Source organism: Bos taurus, chromosome 14, assembly GCF_002263795.3.
Source record: "Bos taurus isolate L1 Dominette 01449 registration number 42190680 breed Hereford chromosome 14, ARS-UCD2.0, whole genome shotgun sequence".
Taxonomy (NCBI): domain Eukaryota; kingdom Metazoa; phylum Chordata; class Mammalia; order Artiodactyla; family Bovidae; genus Bos; species Bos taurus.
In genome coordinates this window covers 1,965,678-1,978,561 of record NC_037341.1, presented here as the reverse complement: position 1 = coordinate 1,978,561, position 12,884 = coordinate 1,965,678, and the positions used below count along the sequence as shown (strand labels likewise).

Here is a 12,884-nt window from a genome sequence, read left to right as displayed (position 1 = left end):
GGGCTCGCGACCCGGTAGGAACGGGGCTGGAACCCCTGGGAGCACCAGGGCAGTTCTCTATGCTGTTTCCTCTCCCCCCAAGAAGGACCCAGTGCTGCCCAGACAAGCGGGCAGTGACCACAGCTGTGGGCACAGCCCTCAGCACAGACCAGCTGGTGCTCTGTGGGCTGACCTGTCAGACGCAAACACGCATCAAGCCAACTCTTAGGAAGAGAGGACGAGCCTCTGAATTCGCGCATTTTGGTGAAAACTCAGAGGTAGAAATGGCTACATGCACACATCTCCCCGATGCTGCGAAAGATTGAAGATGGGAGGAGAAAGGGACGACAGAGGATGAGATGGTTGGATGTCATCACTGACTCAATGGACATCAGTTTGAGTAAACTCCAGGAGTTGGTAATGGACAGGGAGGCCTGGCGTGCTGTAGTCCACAGGGTCGCAAAGAGTCGGACAAGACTGAGCGACTGAACAGAAGTGAACACATCTCCCTCGACCGCCCAGGGCCTGAGGCAGAGACGGCGCCCATAAACACAGGTGCAGCCCAGGCACTGAGGGCTGCCCCGGTGGGCGAGAGCCTGAGGGTCACGGCGGATGGGGGACGGGGTGCCGGCCCACTAGGGCGGGTGGGACGTCTGGGCTGAGCTGGGCCTCATGGCGGAACTTGCAGAACCAAGAGTCACACACGGGGGCCACCGAGCTCCTGCCCCGCTCCCAGGCGGGGGGCCAGCAGGACGGGTCTGAGCACCCAGGGCCCCCCCGCCAGCTCCCCTGGGCCTTAGAGTATGCCCACCTGCAGCATCCCAAGGCCGGGCCTAGCTCTGCCGGTAGAACAGGCGGCCTCCCCGTGACTGACAGGCAGGCCCTGCCCCGTCGTCCAGGCCTGTGACGGTCCAGCTCAGGGCATGGCTGTGTCCTGGGTGCATGTGCATCTCTGACCTGCCCCCACCTGTTTGGTGCAGACCCCCTGAAAAGGTCTGCTGGGGCCTCTGCTGGGGCGTCGACGGCCCTGCTGTTCCTGCAGGCCCTCCTGCTGTCCGCTCGGCAGCCCTCAGGATGCAGGTGGTCCTGCTTCCAGCTTCTCCCTAAAGTCCTTCCAGTAGCTCCCCAGGACGGGGGAGGCGAGGGTCCGCGGGGCCCTGCTTCGAGCTGTGAGTGGAGCCGATGCTACTGTGGTGAAGGGCGCTGTGACGGGCTTGCAGAGGTGTCTTGAGAGGAGGAGGATGAGGAGCAGGAGGAGGAGGAGCTGGAGGCGGCGGCCAAGACCCAGCCGGGCTCAGGAGCGGCCGCAAAGGTGGCCGGCGGTGGGCCTGGGGCTCTGGGGTCAGCGTGCCCTGGGAGGCTGAGGGCCCCTGACGCTGCCTGGCCTGGCCTGCGGCTGAGTGACGTGAGCGAGCGGTGCCCCTCCCTGGCCTGGAGCCTCGGCCTCCCCATCTGGACGCAAAGCGGGCCTTGCTGGAGGCTCCGATCGGGCTGTGGGGAGCCACTTACTTGGCAAGGGCTTGGCAGCACGGCCCTCCCCGGGGGTGCCCGGGGCCGCGAAGGTCTCGGCCACCATGCGCTCGATGGGCGTGAGGACAGTGGGGGTGCGGGGGCCCTCGGCCAGCTTCCGGCGCACCACCCCGCGCAGGTCGCGCCACTTGTGCTTGACGTCGCCCAGGTCCCGGCGGCAGTAGCCCAGCGCGTTCACCGCCTGCAGGATCTTGCTCCACACGCGGTGTTTGCGGGCAGGCGGGCCCCGCAGCGCCCCGAACAGCAGCGGGTAGTGGCGCGTCACCCTCTGCACCAGCACCTCCGTCTCCTGGGGGCTGAAGTTGGGCTTCCGCGTCTTGGTGCGTGAGTGGGGGCCCGGCCCGGGCAGCAGGGCTGCCACAGCGGGCTCGGGGCTGGAGCTGCGCCCGCACGGGGCCTTGCTGCTGCTTGACCCTGGAAAGGCACCGGAGGCTGAGGGCAGCAGGCTGGCCCCACCGCCCGTGCGGGGGACGCGGGCCTCACCGACACCCGCCGTCCCGGGGACACCCACTCCAGCACGCAGCGGGGTCCTGGGCTGTGGCTATTCTGGGCACTGGGGCCCACCTCTCCAGCAGGCATAGCACTGGAGGTCAGTCCTCGCCAGCCCCCCACCCGGCGAGAGCAGAGAGGCCCTCCTCATTGGCCCATCGCTGAGACCGAGTGACCATCTGGTGACCATCCAGGAAACACCTGGGTGTCCATCTGGAGCGTACAAAGCATTCTGCACACCCACCCTGAGACGGTCACCCACAGAGGTAATCAAGCACGTGGAGACAGAGAGGGTCCCAGGAGAGGTGCCGTGAGCCAGGACGGGTGATGCCCAGAGCTGCCCACAGCAGGAGCGGGGGTCCCGTGGGCACCCAGGCTTGCGGACCAGTGAGGGGCTGGCAGGCGGCACGGCCCAACCCCCTCCTTCGCTCTGCTCCTGGGGATGCAGCACACACCAGGGTGGGGGCTGGGCTGCCTCTTGGGGAGCAATACACGCCTGCGCCTCAGCACGCCCCGGCCTCCAGGCTCCATTGAGGCGACGACTCAGCCCGAGATCAGGGTGCAGAGGGGTGTGGGGAGGCCTGGGCCCTGGCCACAAGCTGCCTGTTACCAAGTGGCTCTGGGCACTGGGAGCCACCTCACTCCTGAGGGCCGCATGCTGTGGCCTAGCACCGCCCCAGGCACCCGGGTACAGGGGGAGGAGCAGGAAAGCCTTGTGGCCACACAGCTAGACAGCCGGGCTGGTGGGGCGGGGGCCCTCGCGTGGAGGGAATGGAGCCACCGCAGGGGCAGGACAGCTCTCCCCGCACAGCCAGTCCCCACCACACACGCTCCTGGGAGGAAGGCGCAGGGTGAGGGGCAGGTGGCCCCGACGCTCCCACGAGCAGGAAGAGGGGCCCGCCCCTCAGGGGCATCCCCGGGCTGGCCTTCCTGAGGGGCTGGGCCGACCCAGGGTGGTGGGGAGGGCATGGAGAGCGGCCAGCAGAGGCTTGGACCGCCGGAACTTGCCCAGGCCCCACTGTGTGCCAGGCAACCCCGCCAGACCATGCCCACCCCTCCCTGGGGCAGTTGCTGGAAGGATTCGGGTCGAAGCCAGACACAGGGCACCCCCGAGGACGGCCTGGGGCAGGCAGGGCAGGTGGCTTGGCAGATGCTGTGGGTACCCACCGATGGCCTCTCCTTGCTCTGAAACCATGGAGGCCAAGTCCTTGATGATCTGGTTCACATCTAACAGGTCGCTCTGTGGAAAGAAGAGGACAGCCGTTAGGTCCCTGGGGCCACAGTTCAGAGGTCAAGGGCACAGCCAAGAACCAGAAATGAGCCAAGGGCGACCCCTCAACTCAAAAACACTGCTGGGATCTGAAGCACTGTCCCCCAACACGAAGGTCAAAGCCCACGCTGAGCATCCCAGGGCCGTGAGCGCCCTCCCTGGGTGCAGAGGACCCCGCGCTGGCCCCTGAAGGGTGCAGTCTTCTGCAGGACGGCGTCCCCAGCACTGACCCGCAGGCCTGACCAGAGGAGAGGAGGATGTCCGGAATGGAGGGCTCAGTGCACCTCCCGCAGGCCCCTCAGTCCTGTAGACACCTCACTCCTCGTCCCCTCCTGCGGCTCCTCGACTGAGGGGCCGACCTGCCCCTCTCTGTACACCTGGCACCCAGCATGGCCGGCACACGTGGGTGGTAGATGGTGGATGGATGAATAGTGGATGGTGGGCAGGTGGGTGCTGGGCGGTGGGTGGACGGACAGTGGACGGATGGATGCTGAACTGGATGGGTGGATGAACGGAGAGATGAACAGTGGATGGATAGATGGATGGCGGATGGAAGCGAAACTGACGGGTAGATGGCTGGATGGACAGAATAGTGGACAGTGGATGGACGGAAGCCCCTCTGCTGTCTGAAGACTGAGGAACTTCTTGAAGCTAGTGAGTGGGGTAAGAAGCAGAACTTGGACCCGGAGACTCTGGGGTACATCCCACCCTGCTCATCGTGCTGGCCGCTTGCGTTCTCCTTGCCACCCTCCTCTATCTTAACTCCACTCGCCCAACAAAGCAGAAGTGATGTGAATGAAGGATGCGGGCATGCCACTTACAGAGCACACGCCTGGGGCTGTGCTGGGCGCACTGAGGTCACAGGGCTTCGAGAAGGGCCTCTCAGAAAGGGGGAGGGCGGGGGTTGGCACCAATGCCCGCTGACTTGAGCCCCTTCCCTGCAGGAGATGGCTTCTCCACTGGCCAGCCAGGTGACCCTGGGCAAAGCGGCTCACCTAGGAGTCAAGTCCCCACACCTACCACCCAGCAAATCCAAGCCTCCTCCCTCGGTGCTGGGCGCGTGGCCAGGGTAGAGCCAGGAGGGGAGGCCCCTCCAACACCTCTGAGATGCAGGCACCACGCCCCTGCCCGCCGTCCACCACCCTGCAGCCCATCAGGACCCTGGATTCATTTCCACCAGGGTCATTTCACCCCACTGCTAAATATCGCAGGGAGATTCATTTTCTTTTTAGGAGTGTTCTGGGAAATGAAGCAATTAGCATGATCTTAAACCGACAAGTACTATCAATCGCAATTCAATTACCGGGCTTACACACAGCAGAGGCGGTGGCTCTGCGGGAACCGGGCCACGGCCGGGAAGGTGGTGATGAGTGTGGGGCCTTGGGCGGCCTCTGGCCTGGACCCACTTCTGGGATCTGCATCCCCACAGCCCTCCCTGGACGAGGCTGCTGGTGGGAAGGCTGAACTCAGGTGCAACCCAAAGGTCCAGACCCTGAGGCCACCCGTGACGGCCTCGGCCTCAGCCAGACCTCACCGACATAAGCCCACCTCCCCACTCTTCCAGGTCCCCGCCCCAAGGCGTCCAGATGGCCAGCCTCGACCTCAGCCACTGAGCCTGCACCGTGGGCAGAAGCCTGGGGGGTCCCGAGTCTTGGACTCGGGGGCTCCAAAGGGGCCTTTTAAGGTGCTCAGTCTCCCCTGGCTGCATGAGGTCACCGCCGGGCAGGCAGGGAAGCCAGCACCAGAGGTTAAGGGGCTCTCCTGGGACACCCCTGCTCACCAGGAGCCGGGCAGCCCCGGCAGTCCGGACCCCTAAACAGCACCAGGGACGGCAGGCTCACTCTTGGGAGGCCTCCTGCCCCAGCCGCTGGTGAACTCAGCACGCGTGTGGTGGACCCCTTCCCCCGGGCACAGGGACAGTGTCTCAGGGAAGGAGAGGGTGGGAGGGGTGGCAAGCAGGGCCACAAGCCTGGGGTCTCTGGGGGCCCAGGACCACAGGCTGCCTGCCCAGGTGCATAGGGGCGGAAGCTGGAGCAGTGGCACACAGCTGTGGCCCGGCTCTGACGGGGACACACGGCTACTGGGGCAGGTGCTCCTTGTCCGAGTAGCACTGACCCCAAGAACCCGGGACTGCCTGGGTGGGACAGCAGGTCCCCAGTCCAGCTCCCTTCAGGGCTTAAAGAGAGGCCTCCCACTTCAGGAGATGCAGTGGCCAAAGCTAATCTCTAACTGCTGCAGACACATGGGGGCCACCCCCTCCATGGTCCCTCCCCACACCACGCTTCTGTAGAAAACAACCCCACGAACACTGTCAGGGCTGCGGCTGCGGATGGCGGACAGGAGCCAGTGCCGGCCCAGCCATCTGGGGCCTGGGGTCGCTCCCAGGCCCCCTCCACCCGCCCTCCACACCCGCCATGCCCGGCGGCGCATGCACGGGGTCGGTCTGGAGCCAGGTGGCTGCTGCCAGAGTGCTGGCTGCTCCTGGCTGGCCCAGCAGAGCAGCACTGACCTGGCCCACAGGCGTGAACCGAGATGCCCCCAGCGCCCCAGATCCACAGAGCAGCAGCTCCGGGGGAGCCTCGTGTGGGTGACACACCCCCCCGCCCACCAGACATCATGCCAAGGGCATGGCATCCCGTCTCCAGAAGGTCGTCGTCAAAAGACCACCGCCAGGGAGGTTTCCATTCACCAGCCTCTTGGACGTGGACGTGACCTTTGACACTGGCATGCTTCTTGGTTCCCAGCTCCCCTCCTTGGAGAAGGGAATGGCAACCCACTCCAGTATTCTTGCCTGGAGAATCCCATGGACAGAGGAGCCTGGCGGGCTACAGTTCATGGGACTGCAGGAGTTGGACACGACTTAGTGCTATCTTTTCTTTTCTTTCCCTCTTCTGATGATGCCCGAGACTCCGATGCTGACTTGTGCCCACCTCTCAGCTGACACTGAGAAGCATGACGGCCCATGTCCCCAGCAGGCTGTCCTGGGGCCCTGCTTTGCCCTCAGGCCTGTGACCCTCTGAGTCGTCCAGGGATGAACTAACTACCCTCTGGAATAGACGCTCAGGCTGGGCCCCCGGCCCCCTCTCTGTGCCCCGGGAACCGCCTACTACAGAGACCCCTTCCCCACTCACCTCCGCCACCAACTCCCCCGGTTGAGGGGGGCCCACACCCCTAACACCTGCTCTGTGTGTTCCCGTGGTGAGCCGAACCAACCGCTGACCGGCCCCCTGACCTGTCAGGATGGGAGGTGTGCTGGCCGAGTCTGAGCTGGCTCCTCTCAGAACCCGGGCCGCAAGGACACGCCCCAGGCCAGAGCCCTTCCACTCTGCTTCCCCGCCCCCGCCCCTGCAGAAGACAGCGGGAGTCCCAGCACTCCAGGGTTCGCAGGTCTGTCACAGCGTTCTCCTGGCTCAAGAGCCCCCCAACCACTGGAATTATCCTTTTGAATAAAGAGCAACCCCAGCTCTTGCTCAAGAAGGAAGCAAGCCACCTTGGAGGGAATAAGGGGAGTGGGGGTGTCCCAGGGCCCTGGACTGCAGCGCGTCTCCGCCAGCTTGGCGGCCGAGGAAGCAAGGGCGGACTCGGGGGACACCGCCCCAGCAGCAGGCTGGCCCGCAGGCACACCTGAGGCCTGACCCCCAGCTGTGAGCCGCTGTGAGGGGTCAGCAGGGGGCACCCTCCAGGCAGAGCAGGCCAGACTGTGGGGAGAGGATGGCAGGCGAGCCTGGGGTCAGACCCCTCCGGGACCCCCAGGCAGCAGCCTCCTAGGTGATCTCAGAGTCGACCAGTCTGGCTCCAGGGCGCTGGGTCCCAGCTCCCAGGCACATCAGCCTGTGGGCATACAGCCCCCGCCCTCCAGGAGGTCTGGGGCAAGGAGCCCCACCATAATGGCCCAAGAGTAGAGAACCGGCCTCGGTAGTCCAAGGCCACAGTCCCACCCCAGCCCTGGGCCCTCTGCCCGTGGAGGCCCTCCTTGGCCTGCAGCTCCCCCTCCAGACCACTCCCAGAGCCCAGGGTACGCCTGTCGGGGGAGCTGACGGTGGGCACGCAGAGGAGCAGCCTGCACGCTGAGCAGCAGCGTCAGGACACAGGTAACCAGCAGGGAAGCGTGGTCACCATGCTGGGCACCTGAGCAGGCTCAGCTCCTGACGGAGGGTGCTGAGGGAAAAGCGGGACATGCCAGAGCCCGCACCCACCAGGAACCAGGCAGAAGGCCAGGCCTCAGGCCCGGAGCCAGGCGGAAGGCCAGGTGGGCCACGGGGGGCCATGCCAGAAGCCCAGAAGCCCCTAGAGCCAGCGGGATGGAGCCCCCGAAGGCAGCCAGGCGGAAGGCCAGGCCTCAGGCCCAGGGTCTGATCTCAAGGCCAGGCAGGCCACGGGGGGCCATTCTGGGAGCTCAGAAGCCCCCAGAGCCACCAGAATGGAGCCCCTGGGGGCAGCCAGGCAGAAGGCCAGGCCTCAGGCCCGGGGTCTGAGCTCAAGGCCAGGCGGGCCACGGGGGGCCATGCCGGGAGCCCAGAAGCCCCCAAAGCTGCCGGGATGGAGCCCCCAGGGGCAGCCCCAGCTGTGGCGCATGAGGGCGGCAGGGACCGGGAGCCGTGTGCCCAGGCGTGGGCACCGGGGAGCGGGAGAGACGAAAAAAACACCTTAACTTAGTAAATGTTTAAATCATGCAATTATTATCCTGATTGCTTCTAAAACTAGAACTCATTAAAAGCTCTCACGGAATCTTCTCTCCTCTTTTACTGGCACTGAGGAATAACAGCCTTGCAAGGACATAATAAAACGTCGGCGCGCGTGTCTGTGTGTGCGTGTGTTCCCTCCACTTTTAACCACGAAAGGAAAGAAAATACCGCTGCATTTTTCTCTACCACGCAATCTCTCCTCATAATTAGGATCTTGGCAACCATCCACCTACAGAGACGACTGTTCCAGCTAATGGAACAGCCAAACTTTGTTTATTGATTGATTCCCATATTTATAGCTAGATTCTGGCCAGATCATCCTCCCCCTGGGCTTCAGCTTTACCACACCAGCTACAGGGAGAGCGGCCAGGCCCCCTCCTCACCCCAGCCTGCTCCCTCGGCCTGCCAGGTAGCCATGGCAACAGAGCAGCTGGTGAGCGAGCTGCACACCTGGGTCAGGTGACTCAGCAGCCCAGGAGGGGTCGGGAGCACAGGGGCGCAGGTAAGCGCAGGTGCGATGGGCTGGGCAGAGGGGGCCCGGGCAGGGCAGACCGCGGCAGACCCTACTGGGAGCCCACAGGCAACTCTGGTCCACCCCAGGTGGCCAGACCAGTGCCTTGGCAAGTCCGCTACACACTGGCAGTGGCTGGGGGCACAGTCCCGTCTCATTCAACCTCCTCCTACCCCTGGGGAGACCCGGCCCTGCCCTGTCCTCCAGAGAGCAAGAACCTGCCTCGACCAGAGCTGAGTGACCACGTGGGAGGCAGAGCTGGGCCTCACGGACAGGCTCCTGGGCTCTGGGCTTCACACAGGAGGCCTCAGGGCCCTGCCACACCCTCCGCCAGGAAGAGACAGCAGAGCACCGCCGTCAGGACGGCCCCGCTCTCAAGCCGGGCGCTGGCCACAGTCCCGGCTCTGCCTCACACAAGCCGCCAGGCCCAGCCAAGTGATGCGCCTGCTTCCAGCTTCCACCTAGGCTTCAGTAAATCTGGAGCACAGGGTGCTTGTGCTCCCAGGCTTCTGTGTGGGCTGCAGACGCACAGGCAGCAGAGCCCTCTTATTAAAACACAAATCTTCTGTGGAGTCCCAACACGTAAAGTTTCTCATTCAGTTGCCACCCACCCACCCTCAACCATCCACCCACCCCTCCCTCATCCTCTCCCACCATCCATCCATCCATCCCCCACCATCCACACCCCCAACCATCCATCCATCCACATCTGCCAACCACCATCCACCCCCACCATCTACCCTCCCCCACCATCCATCCATCCCCCACCATCCATCCAACCCCCACCATTCATCCATCCATCCCCATCCATCATCCACCCCTACCATTCACCCATCCCCACCATCCATCCATCCACATCCGCCAACCACCATCCACCCCCATCATCCACCCCCTACCATCCATCCATCCCCCAATAATCCACCCCCACCATCCATCCACACCCCCACCATCCATCCATCCCCCACCATCCACACCCCCACCATTCATCCATCCATCCCCCATCCATCCATCCATCCCCCACCATCCACACCCCAACCATCCAACCATCCATCTCCCACCCATCCATCCACATCCCCATCCATCCATCCATCCCCCACCATCCACACCCCCACCATCCATCCATCCATCCCCCATCCACCCATCCACATCCCCATCCATCCATCCATCCCCCACCATCCACACCCCTACCATCCACACCCCCACCATTCATCCATCCATCCCCCATCCATCCATCCACATCCCCATCCATCCATCCATCCCCCACCATCCACACCCCAACCATCCAACCATCCATCCATCCCCATCCATCCATCCCCCACCCATCCACCCACATCCCCATCCATCCGTCCATCTCCCACCATCCACACCCCCACCATCCATCCATCCCCCACCATCCACACCCCCACCATCCATCCATCCATCCCCCATCCATCCATCCACATCCCCATCCATCCATCCCCCACCATCCACACCCCCACCATCCATCCATCCATTCACACCCCTACCATCCATCCGTCCCCCACCATCCACACCCCTACACCCATCCATCCATCCACACCCCCACCATCCATCCATCCATCCACATCCCCATCTATCCATCCATCCCCCGCCACCCATCCATCCCCCCAGCCCCTCCCTCTGTCTGTCCCAGAGAAAGGGCCTGAGAGTCCAGGCAGTGCCAGGCATCCTGCAGGTGCAGGAACACAGCCAGACTAAAACAGCCAACACCCCTGCCTCCATGGGGCTTACAGTCTCCTGCAGAAGAGGAATGGTTAACAAGATATTTAATTACACGGCACACTAGACAATGCAGGGAAATGAAACCTTAGATACAGAACACTTGAGCCAAAACCTGAAAATAAAAGGGAACAGGTGCTGAAGTGTCAGCAGGGTCCAGGCTCGGGGCGGGGGAGGAGGGACGCACTGGCCAGGTCCTGGCCCAGCGACCTCGGCCCCACTGAGGGGGGTGGACAAGGGAGCCCACTTAGGGGGCAGCGAGGAGCCCAGGTCTGCGAGGCGGGGCCACACCGCTCCAGGGCTGGAGAGGGCCGCCCCCCAGAGGACCCGTGAGGACGTGCCCGAGAGCCAGCCGGAGGGCAGCAGGAGCACAGCGCCCTGTGGGGCCTGCAGAGTGGGGGGCGGCCTTGCGGGGACGGAGCGGGGGTCACCCGTTAGCATCTGGCCAACAGCAAATGTGCCGAAGGCCCACTAAGCGAGCCAGCTGCCACAGTGGGGACACTGGGCAAGCCGCTGGCCAGAGACGTCCTTGCCCCCGGGAGAAGGCCATTCTGGAGGCCCTGTCCCCGCTCTCTGGGAGGGTGGTCTCCCAGGGAAGGGGACTGGCAGGCATACCCCTGCCCCTCGGGAGCGGCCCACCCTGTCTCCCAGCCCCCATCTCGGCCTGAGCTGCAGGGGTTGCCACGGGGGACCGGGGTTGCCCCACTTTGTCTGCCAAGCATCCCCAGCCCATGACCTGAGTGTCCCCCAGTGACACCTATACCCCGACCCTTGGGGCCCTGGGAGTTTTGGGGTCCACGTGCTGACTCACCTGGGACCAACGTCAGAGAGGGGCCCCCGATTGGGAGGCCAGAGAGCAGCTTAGTCAGGGCGGGAGGAGGAGCCCCAGAGGCGCCCCAGAGGGCCCTGTGCGCACCCACCCGTCGCAGCAGCCCGCCCACAGGCCTGGCTCCTGCGGGCTCTGAGCTCCCCTCAGCCTGGCACAGGAGCCCAGCACGGGGTTGGGGGGCCTGCGGGGCAAGAGGGGAGAGGGCGGCGGGGGCATCTCATCCGCCCACAGACGGAGAGCCCCTAGGGGGCCTCGGAGGACACTTGGTGCTGCCAGGGGATGGGCTGCCCCGGGAGGTTGGGTGGAGGTCCTCAAGGCGCCCACCCCCCCAGATAGCAAGACACCCTCGTCTGAAACCTAACTGGGCAGGTCCAGGGGCCACTGAGCCAGGCAAGGGCCCAGAATCAACAGTGGCCCCAGCAGCCCTCAGCCTCCTGCCCACTCACCACCTGACCCCGGCCCCAAGCCCAGGTGCCCTGACCCACCCGTCTCACAGAAGCAACGACCGAGGCAAGCAGCAAGACCCAGGTCACCGAGCCGGCTAGCAGAGACTTGGACCTAAAGTCAGGACAAGGCACCCGAAGCCTCCTTTTGTCCAGAGACTGACCTGGGGGAGGAGGGGCAGGGAGTGGACCCGTCAGTCTGCCCCCATCAGCACCAGGCTGTTCCCGGCCCGGCACCCGCCATGAAAACACCCATCACGGGCCAGGAGGCAGAAAACAGAGAGGAACACGAAGGGACGTGAGGCGGCGAGCCTCTGGCTCCGATTGTAATCCCACTTTTCGGGCCTTGGTTTTCCCATCTGTTCACACCCCTCCGCCCAGCCAATAGAGAGGTCCCTGAGGGCAGCCCAGGGCCTCCGAGGGGCTCTGGGACCACAGGTCTCCCTCCATCCAGCGATGCTGTGCGTGCATAAACCACACATGTGCAGCGCCCCCGGGAACGTGGAGGCAGAGTTGGGGTGCAGTAAGCAGTGGCCACATGGAAACACTCTGCAGTGGCCAGGGAGAGAAATGCCCCATGTGTTGGCCCGATGCTGCTCCCACAGCCCCTCCCCAGGGCTCTGCTCACGGCAGCCCGGCCCTGCAGACCCGGACGGACAACCTCGAGAAGCCTGGGCAGTGGGGCTCAGGTGCCCCTGGAGGGGCGGGGGCCGCCACCCACTCCGGGACGGGCTTCTGCTGCCACAGGCAGGCGCCAGGCTGCCTAGCCTCCTCCCAGACCTGCGTGCTGGTATCAGGACAGCTGCAAACCTGGCGGGGGCTGTGTGATGGCCAACGACAATCTGTCTGTTTTTCCCATTTCCAAAGATGACGGGGCGGGGGGAGGGAGGGGAGGAGGGACGAGGGAGGCAGGGAGGAGACCAGGGATGCTGACCGCAATCCCAGGCCATCACCCTCCAGCCGACGCTTGTTGCACACGGCGTCACCCACACACAGGTGAGGACACAACGGAACGGCGAGGCTGGCCTCAGGTCCTATCCACGGCCCCCGTGAACCCACCATAGTCACTGCTCAGACGAGGACGGGCTGGCAGTGCCTGGGCCTCCCTAACCCCACCTTGGGGTCCCCTCCTGCAGCGTGTCAGCCACGAGAGGCCGTCAAGGCACAGGCAACCCCCTGAGCAAACCAACCCGACGACCTGCTGGGTCTTGGATCTCAGAGTGGAGCCCGCCCCTGCTCAGGAGCTCCCCCCATTTCCAGGGGGTCACCCCACCCACCTGTGTCCCCAAGCCGGGCCCTGTGATGGAGCCTGCACCTCTGTGCCCTGCACGCCTGGCCAAGGCCACGTCAACCCTGGAGCCCCTCATCCCACCAAGGCGGCCTGACCTCAGTGCGGCCGAGGGTCCTCCTA

General features: G+C 64.6%; 1 protein-coding gene across 9 annotated transcripts in view; it reads right to left on the bottom strand.

Moving 5' to 3' along the window:
* Positions 1–12,884, bottom strand: part of TSNARE1 (t-SNARE domain containing 1) — a 117,413-nt gene that overhangs the window by 41,403 nt on the left and 63,126 nt on the right. For 5 of the 9 annotated variants that reach the window (NM_001082446.2, XM_059893308.1, XM_059893307.1 and 2 more), the window contains 1 exon segment: positions 3,166–3,238. In NM_001082446.2, the coding sequence (NP_001075915.1) occupies positions 3,166–3,238 (73 nt within the window). 9 annotated transcript variants of the gene reach the window in all.